Source organism: Dendrobates tinctorius, unplaced genomic scaffold, assembly GCF_039654945.1.
Source record: "Dendrobates tinctorius isolate UK_male_01 unplaced genomic scaffold, ASM3965494v1 ptg000015l, whole genome shotgun sequence".
In the NCBI taxonomy this organism is placed as follows: domain Eukaryota; kingdom Metazoa; phylum Chordata; class Amphibia; order Anura; family Dendrobatidae; genus Dendrobates; species Dendrobates tinctorius.
In genome coordinates, this window is record NW_027361683.1 from 3,370,001 (window position 1) to 3,388,959 (window position 18,959).

The 18,959-nt window shown below is 47.2% G+C and overlaps 2 protein-coding genes across 2 annotated transcripts in view; one reads left to right on the forward strand and one right to left on the reverse strand.

The window, feature by feature from the left end:
• The window catches only part of EPHA10 (EPH receptor A10), a 1,119,172-nt gene that overhangs the window by 347,189 nt on the left and 753,024 nt on the right, over nucleotides 1-18,959 (forward strand). The gene's annotated exons all lie outside the window — the stretch shown is intronic.
• The window catches only part of LOC141077914 (uncharacterized), a 76,102-nt gene continuing 60,124 nt past the window's right edge, over nucleotides 2,982-18,959 (reverse strand). The window contains exon 5 of the mRNA XM_073564687.1: nucleotides 2,982-4,245. Within this exon, the coding sequence (XP_073420788.1) occupies nucleotides 2,982-4,245 (1,264 nt within the window). The remainder of the gene's footprint in view (nucleotides 4,246-18,959) is intronic.

Consider the following 18,959-nt stretch of genomic DNA (forward strand, 5'->3'; position numbering starts at 1 on the left):
CGCGACCAAGAAATTCCAAGGAAAACAGTGTCTTCAATGCGGCCAAATGTGCACCTTGACACAGAGATCGTGAATGATCCAGACGCCCCAGTTGGAGATGTAAGTACCATATTGTTTTTAAAAAGTTAATGAATAATTTAATTGCATGTACATTCCGTATTTTTAGTGAAAAAAATGTTAACATTACCCTATGGCCCAGAAGTCATTGAATTTTGCTCCATATATGACAGTGTTTGTTAAACATCTAATGTTTTATTTTCTTTGTTACCACAGCATCAGCGTGAACAAGATTCGTCGACGCAAGGGAGTGACACCATAATGGAGTGTGATCGTAGTTTGGATGACGCATCGGAGGGCTCAAGTCAACAACCTGCTCCCCAATGCCGACGGCAAAAGACTCCCAAGAGGAAGGAAACTTTGCCCACATCCCCAGACCTTATGTGTTTGGCCAAGCATATAATGGCAAGCTCGGCCATGGACACCTTTGCCCAATTCATGGCTGATCGCCTGGGAAAGCTGGATGCTAACCAGCGTAAACATGCTGAACGGGTGATATTTGAAACATTGAGTGAAGCTGATTCCGGTCGATTGGATGAAACCTCAACCGTAAAAAGATCGATCACCCGTGAGCCTTCTTGGCCAGAAGTTCAAGAGCCACTTCGGAGCACACCAGTGCGGAGGATTGGGCCACAGCTAAATCATCTGCAAACCCCACCCAACCACCATTTTCCTCAATACTCGCAGTCTTTTATCTCCCAACTTGCTTCTCCGCCAAGACGGTTTTTTTCAAATTCTGAAAATCAGTGTCAAGAATTGTAACTTTTTAAATTTTTGTTCAATAATCTGTGTAAAAATTATTTAATTGTTTAAAATTTTTTTATATAATATAAGCAATGTTATTCTTTATTGGTTGTTGTGTTTTAATAAACTTTTCCTGTGTTTCTACTTTATTGGAATGAATTCTTCTTTTTACTTTGACGTTGATTAACAAAAATGTGTCGCAATAGGAATGAAAAGCGTTATCATGCATTACAGCGAGTGTTTTTTTTTTATACAAAAAACGCAAACAAGTGTTGATGTTTGTAATTTTTTTTTTTATCGCCGTCTTTTCGGCAACTGTAATGAAACAAGAACTTACATAAAAACAACAACAAAAAAATTATCGTCTTGCGCCACGTGCTTGGGCCGCCGCTGCTCTTAACAGCAGCTGTTTGTGGTCCTCCACTGCTTTTGTCACTCTCCTCAGTGACTGCAGGAGCTCTTCAGGTGTTGGGGTTCCTATGGTATGAAATTTTCTAACTTTACAATACAAAACATGATACAAATTATCGGTTAATTTATTTTTTTAATAAACTCTTACGGTTTCTCCCTGCCTCCGATTCTTCAGAGGATGAGGGGCTAATGTTCCAACCGGATCTTCGTGCATCCTCTCCTCCGTTTTCCGGTGTGTCTGGCAGTGGCTCTGGCTCTTCATCTTCTGTTCCCACTTGGTTCTCGATATCTGGATGCAAAAAAGAAAAAAAAAAAATTCAGGGACTATATAGGGGTTTTTGTGTCTGTGCTGGTAGTGTGCAGGTGTGTGCGAGTTCTGGGAGGGAGTTTTCAGCGACTATATTGGGGTCCGTGTGTCTGTGCTGGTAGTGTGCGGGTGTGTGCGAGTTCTGGGAGGGAGTTTTCAGCGACTATATTGGGGTCCGTGTGTCTGTGCTGGTAGCGTGCGGGTGTGTGCGAGTTCTGGGAGGGAGTTTTCAGCGACTATATTGGGATCCGTGTGTCTGTGCTATTAGTGTGCGGGTGTGTGCGAGTTCTGGGAGGGAGTTTTCAGCGACTATATTGGGGTCCGTGTGTCTGTGCTGGTAGTGTGCAGGTGTGTGCTAGTTCTGGGAGGGAGTTTTCAGCGACTATATTGGGGTCCGTGTGTCTGTGCTGGTAGTGTGCGGGTGTGTGCGAGTTCTGGGAGGGAGTTTTCAGCGACTATATTGGGGTCCGTGTGTCTGTGCTGGTAGTGTGCGGGTGTGTGCGAGTTCTGGGAGGGACTTTTCAGCGACTATATTGGGGTCCGTGTGTCTGTGCTGGTAGTGTGCAAGTTCTGGGAGGGAGTTTTCAGTGACTATATTGGGGTCCGTGTGTCTGTGCTATTAGTGTGCGGGTGTGTGCGAGTTCTGGGAGGGAGTTTTCAGCGACTATATTGAGGTCCGTGTGTCTGTGCTGGTAGTGTGCGGGTGTGTGCGAGTTCTGGGAGGGAGTTTTCAGCGACTATATTGGGGTCCGTGTGTCTGTGCTATTAGTGTGCGGGTGTGTGCGAGTTCTGGGAGGGAGTTTTCAGCGACTATATTGGGGTCCGTGTGTCTGTGCTGGTAGTGTGCAGGTGTCTGTACAATGTGCACTTACCACGCTGGGAGACCATCTGGGTATGGACAAGGGCAATACGATTGCTTGAGCGGTAGCGCAGATCAGCAAGCTTTTTCCTGATCTGTGTGGTTGACCGATCCACTCCAAATTGTCTGGCCAAGCCCCGCCTAATGCAACGGAGTACTGCCTGCTTATGGAGTACAGGGTGTGGATGCAGCTGCGTGCATGCATAATCTTGCTCATCCACCTCCCTGATTAGAAACCGCACCTCTGCATCACCCCAGTGACTTGAGCGCCGCCTGGTCGCCATGTCAAAAAGTCTAGGCCGCAGTTAGGTCATAACACACGCCCACGACGCTACAGCTCCACCCTGATTTATTGTTGCCATGCGGCGGTTTATAGGACGCTATAGCGACCTTAAAGTTTTTCACCGCGCCATAAAACCCCAGAATGGGACTCTTTTGCGTTCCAAAAGCAAACCACTTTTCACAGTTGCATGTACCTAAATCTGCTTTAAGAAGAAATATACACAGCAAACTAATATTGGTGAATACAAATTTATTTTGTTACGACAGAATGTATAAAAGAGTTTATTTAAAAACATGGTACAACAAACAATTTAAAACAATTCACTGCTGATGCTGCCAAGGAACAGCGCCAGGACCATTGAAATAATGGCAATACTCTTCACGGCAGGCCTTGGCATCCTGGGTGTATCTGCCTGGTCCAAGAAGTCTAAGGTCCGCTATTGCAGGTGCGTTCGAACGCCATTCACCCAGCTGAACTTCGCCATTTGTTGCGTCCACAGAGTCCATGAACCCTGGCGGGCAGTACGAACTGGAATCTCGCCGACGGAGAAAGTTGTGTAGCACACAGCAGGCCATCACCACAGAGTCAATTGAGTCAAGTTTCATGTTCATTGGCGTGTGCAATACACGGAACCGATTGGCCATGATCCCAAAGGCATTTTCAACCACTCGGCGTGCCCTTGACAAGCGGTAATTGAAAATACGTCTTTCTGGCGTTATAGTTTTTAGGGGGAATGGTTTCAGCAAATGTGGATTAAGTGGTAAGGCCTCATCGCCCACAAACACAAAGTTCATGTTTCCTCGAGTGTCCGAGTTTGAAGGCAACTGAAGGTCAGAGCCAAATAAACTTTCTCCAAAATGGGTATGTTCCAAAACCCCCCCATCGGAAACCCTTCCGTTCATCCCCACGTCCACATAAATAAATTCATACTTTGCGTTAACAAGGGCCATCAAGATGATACTAAAGTAGCCCTTGTAATTGTAGAAGTATGACCCGCTGTTTGGTGGTTGGGTGATGCGGACATGTTTCCCATCCAAGGCACCACAATAATTTAGAAACTGCCAGAGTTCCTCGAAATCGGAGGCTATCTGTTTCCAATCCTCGGACGTTTTAGGAAATTCCATGAAGCTGCGTAGACACTCGAAAATCGCTCTGCATGTCTCCGGAATAAGAACACTGAGGAGGGGCCTTGAAATAGCGGCAGAGAAATGCAGGTCCTGAAATGAGCGCCCGGTGGCCAGGAATCTCAGCGTGACTGCCAATCTTTCATCTACGGGGATGGCAGAACGCATTCTTGTATCCCTCCTTTGAATAAGTGGAGAAATTAGCTCCGATAAATAGATAAACGTTTCCTCCGACATCCGCAGGAAGTTCCGGAAATCGTGTGGATTTTTGTCCTGCAGCTGTCTGACGAGCTGCATGTGTGAGAATTCGGACCTCCTCTGCAGCCACTCTCTGGTCCACATTCGACGTTTTCTTTTGGAACGCCTCTCCAGGGTCTGGGCCTCATCACGACGGCGAGCTTCCTCAGCCAGCAAGGCAGCCACCACTACGAACACTGCGCCTTGTTCATGATGGAGCGAACTGCAAAAAATAAAGTTGAAATATGTTTACTATTTACACAGTAAAGAAGTTACAACAAGCTACAGTCATGGCCAAAAGTATTGACACCCCTGCAATTCTGTCAGATAATACTCAGTTTCTTCCTGAAAATGATTGCAAACACAAATTCTTTGGTATTATTATCTTCATTTAATTTGTCTTAAATGAAAAAACACAAAAAGAATTGTCCTAAAGCCAAATTGGATATAATTCCACACCAATCATAACAAAGAGGGTGGACAAAAGTATTGGCACTGTTCGAAAAATCATGTGATGCTTCTCTAATTTGTGTAATTAACAGCACCTATAACTTACCTGTGGCACCTAACAGGTGTTGGCAATAACTAAATCACACTTGCAGCCAGTTGACATGGATTAAAGTTGACTCAACCTCTGTCTTGTGTCCTTGTGTGTACCACATTGAGCATGGAGAAAAGAAAGAAGACCAAAGAACTGTCTGAGGACTTGAGAAACCAAATTGTGAGGAAGCATGAGCAATCTCAAGGCTACAAGTCCATCTCCAAAGACCTGAATGTTCCTGTGTCTACCGTGCGCAGTGTCAGCAAGAAGTTTAAAGCCCATGGCACTGTGGCTAACCTCCCTAGATGTGGCAGGAAAAGAAAAATTGACAAGAGATTTCAACGCAAGATTGTGCGGATGTTGGATAAAGAACCTCCACTAACATCCAAACAAGTTCAAGTTGCCCTGCAGTCCGAGGGTACAACGGTGTCAACCCGTACTATCCGTCGGCATCTGAATGAAAAGGGACTGTATGGTAGGAGACCCAGGAAGACTCCACTTCTTACCCCGAGACATAAAAAAGCCAGGCTGGAGTTTGCCAAAACTTACCTGAAAAAGCCTAAAACATTTTGGAAGAATGTTCTTTGGTCAGATGAGACAAAAGTAGAGCTTTTAGGGCAAAAGCATCAACATAGAGTTTACAGGAGAAAAAAGAGGCATTCAAAGAAAAGTACATGGTCCCTACAGTCAAACATGGCGGAGGTTCCCTGATGTTTTGGGGTTGCTTTGCTGCCTTTGGCACTGGACTGCTTGACCGTGTGCATGGCATTATGAAGTCATAAGACTACCAACAAATTTTGCAGCATAATTTAGGGCCCAGTGTGAGAAAGCTGGGTCTACCTCAGAAGTCATGGGTCTTCCAGCAGGACAATAACCCAAAACACAGTTCAAAAAGCACTAGAAAATGGTTTGAGAGAAAGCACTGGAGACTTCTAAGGTGGCCAGCAATGAGTCCAGACCTGAATCCCATAGAACACCTGTGGAGAGATCTAAAAATGGCAGTTTGGAGAAGGCACCGTTCAAATATCAGGGACCTGGGGTAGTTTGCCAAAGAAGAATGGTCTAAAATTCCAGCAGAGCATTGTAAGAAACTCATTGATGGTTACCGGAAGTGGTTGGTCGCAGTTATTTTGGCTAAAGGTTGTGCAACCAAGTATTAGGCTGAGGGTGCCAATACTTTTGTCCGGCCCATTTTTGGAGTTTTGTGTGAAATGATCAATGTTTTGCTTTTTGCTTCATTCTCTTTTGCGTTTTTTCATTTAAGACAAATTAAATGAAGATAATAATACCAAAGAATTTGTGTTTGCAATCATTTTCAGGAAGAAACTGAATATTATCTGACAGAATTGCAGGGGTGTCAATACTTTTGGCCATGACTGTACGTGTAACCTTGCATAACACCCTATTACCCAGGTGTGGCTTTAACAACAAATGCAATTCTATACCATCGTATTACCGGGCATGGCAATATACACTCACTGGCCACTTTATTAGGTACACCTGTCCAACTGTGTGTTAAGACTTAATTTCTAATCAGCCAATCACATGGCGGCAACTCAGTGCATTTAGGCATGTAGACATGGTCAAGACAATCTCCTGCAGTTCAAACCGAGCATCAGTATGGGGAAGAAAGGTGATTTGAGTGCCTTTGAACGTGGCATGATTGTTGGTGCCAGAAGGGCTGGTCTGAGAATTTCAGAAACTGCTGATCTACTGGGATTTTCACGCACAACCATCTCTAGGGTTTACAGAGAATGTTCCGAAAAAGAAAAAAAATCCAGTGAGCGGCAGTTCTGTGGCCGGAAATGCCATGTTGATGCCAGAGGTCAGAGGAGAATGGGCAGACTGGTTCGAGCTGATAGAAAGGCAACAGTGACTCAAATTGCCACCCGTTACAACCAAGGTAGGCAGAAGAGCATCTCTGAACGCACAGTGCGTCGAACTTTGAGGCAGATGAGCTATAGCCGCAGAAGACCACACTGGGTACCACTCCTCTCAGCTAAGAACAGGAAACTGAGGCTACAATTTGCACAAGCTCATCGAAATTGGACAGTAGAAGATTGGAAAAACGTTGCCTGGTCTGATGAGTCTCGATTTCTGCTGCGACATTCGGATGGTAGGGTCAGAATTTGGCGTAAACAACATGAAAGCATGGATCCATCCTGCCTTGTATCAACGGTTCAGGCTGGTGGTGGTGGTGTCATGGTGTGGGGAATTTTTTCTGGGCACTCTTTGGGCCCCTTGGTACCAATTGAGCATCATTGCAACGCCACAGCCTACCTGAGTATTGTTGCTGACCATGTCCATCCATTTATGACCACAATGTACCCAACATCTGATGGCTACTTTCAGCAGGATAATGCGCCATGTCATAAAGCTCGAATCATCTCAGATTGGTTTCTTGAACATGACAATGAGTTTACTGTACTCAAATGGCCTCCTCAGTCACCAGATCTCAATCCAATAGAGCATCTTTGGGATGTGGTGGAACGGGAGATTCGCATCAGGGATGTGCAGCCGACAAATCTGCGCCAACTGTGTGATGCCATCATGTCAATATGGTCCAAAATCTCTGAGGAATGCTTCCAGCACCTTGTTGAATCTCTGCCACGAAGAATTGAGGCAGTTCTGAAGGCAAAAGGGGGTCCAACCCCTTACTAGCATGGTGTACCTAATAAAGTGGCCAGTGAGTGTACGTGCTTTTACACTGATTGATGATCATTCCATTGCATATGGGCGAGCCAGATATGAACCCACCAACTAAAACGGCTTTTATACGATAGGCGATTAAACAAAAGCCCACCCTCAAGTACAGCAAAATATACCCCAAAGATACATACCGTCAACACTGAGTGGGCGTCTGGTATCTATCTGGAATCACAGCCCGTGAACGCTATTTGGACAGCCGGTGAACGCTATTAGGCCAGGCGCTGAACGCAAATAGAACACTTCTGCTAACCAAAAAAAAACGTGAACAATGAAATGAAGCGCTAGTACGTCACCTTCTTTTAATTGCACGGCCAATCAGGACGCGGTAGCGTCCACCATTCACAGCTGAGGGGGCGGTGAGAAAGGGAGCGCATTCCATTGCATATGGGCGAGCCAGATATGAACCCACCAACTAAAATGGCTTTCATACGATAGGCGATTAAACAATAGCCCACCCTCAAGTACAGCAAAATATACCCCAAAGATACATATCGTCAACACTGAGTGGGCGTCTGGTATCTATCTGGAATCACAGCCCGTGAACGCTATTTGGACAGCCGGTGAACGCTATTAGGCCAGACGCTGAACGCAAATAGAACACTTCTGCTAATCCAAAAAAAACCGTGAACAATGAAATGAAGCACTAGTACGTCACCTTCTTTTAAATGCAAGGCCAATCAGGACACGGTAGCGTCCACCATTCACAGCTGAGGGGGAGGTGAGAAAGGGAGCGCAATCCACGCCTGTGTAAATATAGCGTCACACAGTACATCCCTCGTCGAGATGTGAATCGTCAATGGAACATGTAATGTGACAGAGTCCCAACGACCACCAACATCGTTACAAAGGTCGCTATGACACGCTAGATCGTTGCTCCGTCGTTGGGTAGATTGGACTGTCTGACATCTCAATAGCGACCACATAGCGATGCGGCAACGATCCCTATCGTGTCGTATCGCTGTCGGGATCATTATAGCGTCGCTAGGTGTGACGGTACCTTAAGAATACCAGAGAAATAGCGGATAAGCAAAGGGGTAATAATGGGTAGTCCGAACACGGTCCAAAAGTCAGTCAGCAGTAGATCAGAATTCACAGCACAGGAATCAGGCAAACACACACACCGGAAGCATAAGCTTTTGACTGGCAGTGATCTGGGCCAGACAGCTCACTTAAATAGCAGGACAATTACTAAGACCAAGGAGCACCCAAAGAAATCTCTGCATCCCACTCAGCTTGTTATCATACCCCTGTGGGAGTGATAGCATGATTTCCAAGAGCTGATGTCATTGTCTCCTCTAAGCAAATCCCACTCATGCACGCAATTTTTTTGACTACATGTCATCTGAATGCGGTTGTACAGTTCCTGGCTTCAAAGGTGTACTGCGCATGTCCGGAAGCAAAGAAGATCTGTAATGGCAGCTGATCATCTACTCCTCCATAGACGTCAGCAGGGCTGCCACTAGGAATTTCGAGGCCTCGTGCTGGAAAATTTTATGGGGCCCCCTTGAGACTCTACCCAGGCTCCACCCCTCAAACTGTACACAGCCCCACAGCTCTCTCTTGGAAAAACTCCACTTCTCACCAATCATACATTAACAGTTTCCATCACCAGATCACACATATAGCCAGCAGCTTTTGTTTTTGGCCAAAAGATTTTTTAAGCTGCCACCATGACAGGGTAGACTTTTTTGGCCAAGCTCTACTCTCCTATTAATCATTTGTTAAAATATCGAATACAATTTAGGTATATTTTTATTTATTTTTCAATTTTTTAAATGACCACTAATTTCACCTGCAAGGGACAAATACCACAGCACCATGTCCAGACCACATATTACCACCACATAGTGACTAAATAATAGCACCTAAAAGGAACAAATACCGCCATACCATGGCCCAACTACATATTACCACCACATAGTGACTGAATACTACTATACTGATCATTAATAAATAAAACCACAATACTAGTATCACCATAAGTGCCATTATACACAGGAGATCTGTACTTAGTATGCAGTGTCTATGTACAGGTAATACAGTGGTCAACAGTGACATTATTCACATAAGCATTGTATATAGTGTCAGTGTAAAGGTAATACAGTGATCACTGGTGATAGTGTACACAGAACCGCTGTATATAGTATACAGTGTATGGTGTCAGTGTACAGGTAACACACTGCAGTGACGTCTCTAGGTGAAGTCCTTCATCTTTGCTTTTGATCTTCATCCAGCCAGGGCTCATCTCTGCAGGAAATAACACAGTTATCTAGAGCACCGCTTGCAGAACACATTACTTAATTTAATTACTTAAATTACACCAGATGAAGAAAAAAAGGCGACATAGTGTCGCTCTGCACAGTAACAGGACCGCTTCCCCCATTTAAAACAGTATCCTCAAAAAATGAAATCAATACATCACTGCAGTAATGATATCCCTTAATTAGTCCTTACGGTGATAATATTCCCCATCCTGGCCCCATGTGACTCATTCCTGGCTCCAATCATATGTTCTCCCATTCTGGTCCCATATCTTCTCCCATCCTGCCCTCATGAGTATCCATTCTGCCCCCATGTGATGTCCTATCCTACCCCATCTGTCCTTTGATCCTGCCCCATCTGTCCTGTGATCCTGTCCAATCTGTCCCATGATCCTGCCCCATCTGTCTCCATTGTATCCATCCTGTCCATGATCCTGCACCATGTGCCTCCATCTTGCCCTATGTTTCCATTCTGCCCCATCTGTCTGAATCCTACCCCATCTGTCTGAATCCTGCCCCATGATCCTGCCCCATCTGTCTCCATCCTGTCCCATGATCCTGCCCCATCTTTCTCTATCATGCCCCATGATCCTGCCACATCTGTCTCCATCCTGACCCATGTTTTTGCCCCATCTGTCTCCATCATGTCCCATGATCTTGCCCCATCTGTCTCCATCCTGCCCCTTGATTTTGACCCGTCTGTCTTCATCCTGCCCCTTGATCCTGCCCCATCCCCATTTCTCCATCCTGCCCCATAATCCTGCCCTATCTGTCTCCATCCCGCCCCATGATCCTTCCCCATCTGTCTCCATCCAGCCCCATGATCCTGCCCCATCTCTCTCCATCCTGCCCCCATGTCTCCCATCCTGCCCTCGTGTCTCCCATTCTGCCCCCGTGTCTCCCAGTTTGCCCCATGTCTCCCATCCTGCCCTCGTGCCGCTTTCAATAAAAAAACTTTTTCCTTACCTGGCAGTGCTCCTGCAGCGATGCTCCCTCCATTCAGTTCAAGCGCGCACTACCTGGATAATGACAATTATGTCAGATGTCGGCGACATGCTCGCTGATGTCAGATACCAGCCTTCAATTGGCTGGTGGCTTTTAACCCCTTTCTGACCTCTGATGGAATAGTACATCTGAGGTCAGATTCCCCGCTTAGATGAGGGCTCCGGCGGTGAGCCCACATCAAAGCCAGGACATGTCAGCTTTTTTGAACAGCTGACATGTGCCCACAATAGGTGCAGGTGGAATCGCGATCCACTCGCACCTATTAACTAGTTAAATGCCCCTGTCAAACACTGACAGCGGCATTTAACCAGCGCTTCCGGCCGCCCGGCCAGAAATATGCTCTTCGCCGACCCCCGTCACATGATCGGGAGTCAGCGATGCATTGTCATAACAACCAGAGGTCTCCTAGAGACCTCTGTGGTTGTTGATGCCGGATTGCTATGAGCGCCACCCGGTGGTCGGCGTTCACAGCAATGCTGTAACTCTGCTACATATAGGCGATATGCTCATCGCCTATATGTAGCAGAGCCGATCAAGTTGTGGCAGCTTCTAGAAGCATACCAAAATTTTTAAAAAATGTTTTAAAAAATATGAAAAAAATAAAAAAAATATAAGTTTAAATCATCCACTTTCGCCCCATTCAAAATAAAACAATAAAAAAAAATCACACATACACATATTAGGTATCGCCGCATTCAGAATCACCCGATCTATCAATAAAAAAAAGGATTAACCCAATCAATAAACGGCGTAGCAAGAAAAAAAATAAAAACGCCAGAATTACGTTTTTTTGGTCACCATGACATTGCATTAAAATGCAATAACAGGCGATCAAAAGATCATATCTGTAAATAAATGGTAAAGCCCTCACCCAACCCCAGATCACGAAAAATTGAAATTTTTTTTAGCAAACTTTGGAATTTTTTTTCACCACTTAGATAAAAAGGAATCTAGACATGTCTGGTGTCTATGAACTCATAATGACCTGGAGAATCATAATGGCAGGTCAGTTTTAGCATTTGGTGAACATAGCAAAAGGCCAAACACAAAGCATGTGTGGGATTGAACTTCTTTGTGCAATTTCATCGCACTTGGAATTTTTTTCCTGTTTTCGCGCACACGACATGCTAAAATCAATGATGTCTTTCAAAATTACAACTCGTCTCGCAAAATATAAGCCCTCACATGGCCATATTGACAGAAAAATAAAAAGGTTATGGCTCTGGGAAGAAGGGGAGCGTAAAATGAAAACATAAAACCGAAAAAGTTGGGGTCATTAAGGGGTTAACTATTGCCGCATGGGCCTGCACGGCAATAGAGTGTAACTGAACCTGCAGGTTCAGTTACTGCAGTGGCAGAAGCCTGCCGCAGGGGCCCGATGACCAGAAGTGACGGGGCCCGATGCGGGCCCTCTCTGTTCAATGGGCCCCATGCACCAGTCAGGGTAGAAATGCCCTGATGTCAGCCGTGGATGTCAGCCAATTTTTTCATCTCCATACATGCACAGTGCACCACTTAAGCTGGGAAATTTACACCTGGCTTCAGAGGTGTGATGACGTATATGAGAAAACGTTGTGCATATGCGTGAGATTAGCAGAGAGCAGGCAATGATACCAGCTCTTGCAAATCATGTTATCATGCTTACAGGGGAGTGATAACATTGTGAGTGGGACATCTAGCCTGGGGAAACAAATGCCCCATTGACTAGTAAAAAAAATCTTGTGTCAGGAACACCGCAGTGCACTTGCTCACTGAGCCAGTGCGCATGTCCTGAGTACAAAAACAGTGCTCAAAGATACCTCTGGAGCAGGGCAGCAGCGGTGACGATTCGTGCTTCAGACTATCAGGACCTGAAGCATGTGACTGCTGGGGGCGTGACCTAAGCTCCACAGAGCTAGGAGCTGCAGGGAAACTCCTAGAAAGGTAACTATGGGACAAGTTACCAAGGGGCATAGACAGAGACGTAAACCAGATCAAGCCGGGTCAAAGCACGAGAAAGCAGTACAGTACCAAAGGGTTAGACAGAGCGAATAGTCAGGATGTAGCAATAGATCAGAAAACCAGAACGGGCAATGGATGGTACAATAGGGACAAACTGTAATGGAGTAACAATAGCCAAGCCAGGAGGTCAGAACCGGAGAAGACAATAATACCAAAGCGTGAGACAGAGAACTGAGTGAGGGGACAGACCGGGTCATACACGGGAATCCAACAAGCAATGCAGTATCCACGCACACCGGGGGGGACAGACACACAGCCAGAATAACAGTATAGCTGACAGGGAATCCTAGTCTGGAGTGAGTATAAATACCCCTCTCAGATCCAAAGAGAGAAGAGCAAAAGTTAACCCTGTGAGAACAGGACATTAACCATGTCTGTTGTGAGTTCATTCTCTGGTTCACCAGTTGTGAGTTCTCCTTCCAGACTCCCTCTGGTGGTAACAGGAGGTAGTGAGGCTGATTTGATCGGTGGAGATCTGCCACCTGAGAATGAGGATGACGATTGGACCTCAGGAGTTTCAGATTGGATTTAAGACAGCCGACGCCCTATTCAGTTGCTGGTGATTCCTTCTGGCTTGTCAGCTCTTGGTTTTTAGCTCTGTTCCAGTCATCTAAAGCTAAGTTTTTCTGCTAATGTTCACACTTGATTTTGTTGGTCTATTCAGTTTTTTGTGTGGTCAGCAAGCCCTGGCTGGGAGCTGTGCTGAATTTCTACTCTTATTTATCAGTATTTTGCCAATTTGCTTTTTGTCCCTTACTAGTTTGGTATCTCTTTGCTCTGTCTCAGAATATTTCAGAGTGCTGATATAGTGGGAGAAGTCTAGTGACTTCAGATTTAATTTTGCTATCAGAAGTGTTGGACATTATTTTTGTAGGGTTTTTTGCAGGTTGCAGACAGTGTCTTTCCTTTCCTTTCCTTTCTAGTTAGTTTGGGCCCCATCGTTTGCTCAGCCTATTTTCCTGCCTGTGTTTGTGTCTTCATCTTGTTTCACCGTCAATACATGTGTGGGGGCTATCTATTCCTTTGGGGTCTGCTCTTGGGCAGTTAGTTTTCCCCTTTTCATGCTTCAGGCTTATTTAGTCCTCCAGCTGTGACGAAGCATCTAGGATCATTGTAGGTACTGTGAGAATCATGTGGGAATAGTGGATGAGGGCAGGTATATCTCGCCCAGATTCCTTTCCTATGTGGCCTAGTCTGGTCAGTATCGCACCTGCTTACTAATGGATAATGGGAGGTGGATATAAAAGGATGCAAGGTGGTTGTGTGAGGGTCTCAGCCTGGGAACACAGAGAGCCTGTCTGTGTGAGAGACACACACGTGAGTGGAAGCAGTGCCCACTGCAACTGTGGTTTTGGCTGGACGGGAGAAGCCCGCCAGTTGGTAGTTAGGTTGTACTTTGTTTAGTTAGTGCCGGACAGGCAAGGATTTGTTTTATGTTTTATTTCCTTTTGCATTGCTTTCACCTTGAATAAACCTGACCCAGTGTCAGTTATACCCGAATCCAGCTCTGCGCCTGAGTTTCATACTGAACGCACGTGACCTTTGACCCCAGCAAAGGAGATCCCGGAGTGTTTTATCACATTGTGGTGGAGAACGCGGGCATCACGTTGCAAGCATGAGCATGGAGGACGTGGTGAAAGCGCTGGTACAGTCCACCGCCGTCCAGCAAGAAGCTAATCGGGTGATGATGGCTCAGCTGAAGGAGTTGGTGGACATGACAGCTACCGATCGTTCGCTTCTCCAGCAGATGGCACAGCGCCTGGCAAGCCTACAGGAGGTTAACCTGGAAGCTGAGTCGAGAGTGATTCACGTGAGTCGGTACTGGCAGAAGATGACGACCGAAGATGACGTCGAGGCATACCTGACCACGTTTGAACGGACGGCGGTGCGAGAAAAATGGCCGAAGGCACGATGGGCCGGCCTGATTGCCCCGTTTCTTTCCGGTGAGGCCCAAAAGGCTTATTATGACTTAGAGCCTGAAGCTGCGCAGGACTTTGACAAACTGAAAGCCGAGATCTTGGCCCGGCTGGGAGTGACGACCGCTGTCCGTGCACAGAGAGTGCATCAATGGACTTATCAGCCGGATAAACCACCGCGGTCCCAGATGTTCGACCTGATGCACGTGACGAAGAAGTGGCTACAACCCGAGGTGTTGACAGCGCCAGAGATAATCCAGAGAGTCGTCATGGACAAGTACCTGAGAGCTCTACCGCCAGCCCTGAGGAAGTGGGTAAGCCATGGAAATCCTACGACGGCAGATCAACTGGTGGATCTGGTTGAACGTTACTCCGTGGCGGAAGGACTCAGAGACGACGTTACCCCATCTCGTTCTTCATCATCTCCACGTGGAACCGGTAAGACTGTTCCAGGGAGTAGGGGAGATGGAAAAATCCCTAAGACAGTGGGGGAGGAAAACGGGACTGCCCGCACTGCGAGGCCGAGAGTAACGAACTATGGTCTAAGCAAGGGGCCCGTTAGGTGTTTCCGCTGCCAAGAGATGGGACATATTGCTGCGAACTGTCCGGTCACTACTGAACCCATGCAGTGCGACGTCACAGACTCTAAAAACCGCATGTCTATGGTGGCACGGGTAGTGAGTGTGAATGCCGGTCAAAAAGATGTGGAAAAACAATTGTGTGATTTAACTGTTGATGGCAAAAATGTGGTGGCATTGTTAGACTCGGGAAGTGTGGTGACTCTGGTGAAGGCCAGTCTGGTGTCAGCCCCGACTGGACCATCAGACAAATTTTCTGTAACGTGTGTGCATGGAGACACCTGTTCGTACCTCACCACGGTCATATGCGTTACTACTTCCTATGGGTCTGTGCAACATAAAGTGGGACTCGTCCCGGCGTTATTGCATGATGTTATCCTGGGCCGGGATTTTCCCCACTTCTGGCAATTGTGGGAGAATCAGTTGATGCCCTCGGGTAATAGTGTACATGATTCTTCTCCCAGGGCGCGTGTGAGTCCCGAACCCCTGGAAGAGGTCTCCCCGGAAGACTCTGGAGAAGAGTCTGCGGGAAATGACCTGCCGTTCCCGTTTTCAGTCATGGCGGGTGATACGGAGGAGACCGGGGAAGAGGAGGAGGCCGACAGCCGTCCACCTCCCCGTTTGCCGGATTTAGAAGTTCAGAAAGATGACTTCCAAAGCGAGCAAATAAAGGATCCTACCCTTTCTCAGGCTAGGACAAATGTAAAAGTGATAAATGGGGTACCCGTAGAACCTGGCTCTAGGCTGGCATATCCTTACATGGTTCTGGAGAATGATTTACTCTATCAGATAGAGAAAAAGGGGGAAGATACGGTGCAACTATTAGTCGTGCCAAAACCCTACCGGCAGCAGGTGCTGGACCTGGCCCACGGACATGTGATGGGAGGTCACCAGGGAGTCCAGAAAACCACCGAAAGGATATTACACTGTTTTGTTTGGCCAGGCATGCATCACGATATTCGAGTATATTGTGAGTCTTGTCCTGACTGCCAAGCCTCTGCACCTAAGCCCCGGTTCTGTAGCCCTTTGGTACCCCTACCTATTATTGAAGTCCCGTTTGAGAGGATTGGGATGGATTTAGTTGGGCCCCTTCCACGGTCTGCACGTGGACACCAACATATCCTGGTCATCTGGGATTATGCCACTCGTTACCCGGAGGCCATCCCTTTGCGTAACACGGCCACCAAGACGATTGCCAAGGAACTGGTGCATGTGTTTAGTCGGGTCGGTATCCCAAAACAGATACTCACCGACCAGGGGACCCCCTTTATGTCCAGGGTAATGAAGGAGCTCTGCCGATTGTTACAAATCGAACCGTTACACACATCCGTGTATCACCCTCAAACAGACGGGTTGGTCGAACGGTTCAGTAAAACTCTGAAGCAGATGCTGAGAAAGGTGATAGACAAGGATGGGAAGAACTGGGACTATTTACTTCCGTATTTGCTTTTTGCCATCAGGGAAGTACCCCAGTCTTCCACGGGATTCTCGCCTTTCGAGTTATTGTACGCCCGACGTCCTCGCAGACTGTTAGACGTTGCAAAAGAAACCTGGGAGGGTCAGGTCACTCCGTTTAAAACGGTGATAGATCACGTCACACAAATGCAGGACCGTATTGCGGCTGTTATGCCTATCGTCAAAGAACACATGATACAGGCTCAAGGAGCCCAAAAAAGAATCTATGATAGGGGCGCCAAGATCCGTACGTTTGCACCCGGAGATAGGGTGTTGATCCTGGTCCCCACGGTGGACAGTAAGTTCCTGGCAAAGTGGCAGGGCCCCTTTGAGATCAAGGAAAGAGTTGGTGAAGTAAACTACAAAGTATACCAGGCAGGTAAACGGAAACCTGAACAGATTTATCATGTAAATCTGATAAAGCCCTGGAAGGATTGGTCTGCCTTGTCAGCGGAGCTGGCCCGTCCTGTCTGCTCGCATCCCGTACCGGAGGTACGGGTTGCAGAGACTCTCTCGGAGCGGCAAAAGACGGAAGTCAGGCAGTTTCGACTTCACAACCAAAAGTTTTTCTCAGAAAAACCCGGGCAGACTATGCTAATGAAACATGACATCGTAACGGAACCTGGTGTCACAGTTCACGTAAACCCCTACCGAATCCCGGAAGCGCGCCGTGAAGCCGTTTCCCGAGAGGTGAAGGCAATGTTAGAGTTAGGAGTCATTGAGGAATCGCACAGTGCGTGGTCCAGCCCGATTGTGCAAATTCCTAAACCGGACGGCACCATCCGGTTCTGCAATGACTTCAGGAAACTGAATGCGGTCTCAAAATTTGATGCCTACCCCATGCCCCGGGTCGACGAGTTAATAGATCGGTTAGGAAAAGCCCGGTATATTACGACCCTAGACCTAACAAAGGGGTATTGGCAGATCCCTCTGGTGGAGGCTGCCAGAGAAAAGACAGCATTTGCTATGCCGGAAGGTTTATTTCAGTATGTGTATATGCCGTTTGGACTGCACGGGGCACCGGCGACCTTCCAGAGACTGATGGATCGAGTCTTGAGGCCACATAGGCGGTATGCTTCAGCCTATTTGGATGACATTGTCATTTACAGCTTGGACTGGGAGACTCATCTCCAGAAAGTACAAGCTGTGATTGACGACCTGTGGGAGGCAGGTCTAACCGCGAACCCCAAGAAATGTCACATCGGGCTAGAAGAAGCCCGGTATTTGGGGTATGTAATTGGGAGGGGTGTTGTTAAACCCCAGGTTGATAAGATTCAGGCGGTTCAGGACTGGCCACAACCTGTCAACAAGAAGCAGGTGCAAGCCTTCCTGGAGATCGCCGGTTATTATCGCCGGTTCATACCCAATTTTGCAGCCATCGCTACCCCCCGACGGATCTTACAAAAGGGAAAGACTCCGTCATGATTAAATGGAGTTTAGCGGCTGAAGAAGCCTTCCATAGCCTAAAACGGGCACTTTGCTCTCAGCCCGTACTGGTGACTCCAGACTTCCGCAGCGAGTTTGTGGTACAAACGGATGCCTCTGATACCGGTATCGGGGCCGTACTCTCACAAGTGAGGGACGGAGTGGAACACCCAGTCCTCTATCTCAGCAGGAAGCTGAATAAACACGAGCAAAGGTATGCAGTCGTGGAAAAAGAGTGCCTAGCCATTAAGTGGGCTCTAGAGGCCCTCAAATATTACCTGGTGGGCCGAAAGTTCAGGCTGATCACTGACCATGCCCCTCTCAAGTGGATGCACTTGAACAAGGAACGGAATAGCCGGGTGACCCGGTGGTTCCTTGCCCTGCAGGCCTACACTTTTACGGTGGAGCACCGCCCAGGAGTACAGATGGGAAACGCAGATGCCCTGTCCCGAGTGCACTGTTTAGCGGGTGTCATTGCTCGACCGGAGTGGTCTGAGCAGAGGGGGGGATATGTGAGAATCATTTGGGAATAGTGGATGAGGGCAGGTATATCTCGCCCAGATTCCTTTCCTATGTGGCCTAGTCTGGTCAGTATCGCACCTGCTTACTAATGGATAATGGGAGGTGGATATAAAAAGATGCAAGGTGGTTGTGTGAGGGTCTCAGCCTGGGAACACAGAGAGCCTGTCTGTGTGAGAGACACACACGTGAGTGGAAGCAGTGCCCACTGCAACTATGGTTTTGGCTGGACGGGAGAAGCCCGCCAGTTGGTAGTTAGGTTGTACTTTGTTTAGTTAGTGCCGGACAGGCAAGGATTTGTTTTATGTTTTATTTCCTTTTGCATTGCTTTCACCTTGAATAAACCTGACCCAGTGTCAGTTATACCCGAATCCAGCTCTGCGCCTGAGTTTCATACTGAACGCACGTGACCTTTGACCCCAGCAAAGGAGATCCCGGAGTGTTTTATCACAGTACACTCCATGACTGCTGCTAGTTGTGTGGTAGGATCAGGGATCTGCAATCTGCATAGCTACCAACCTCTCTGG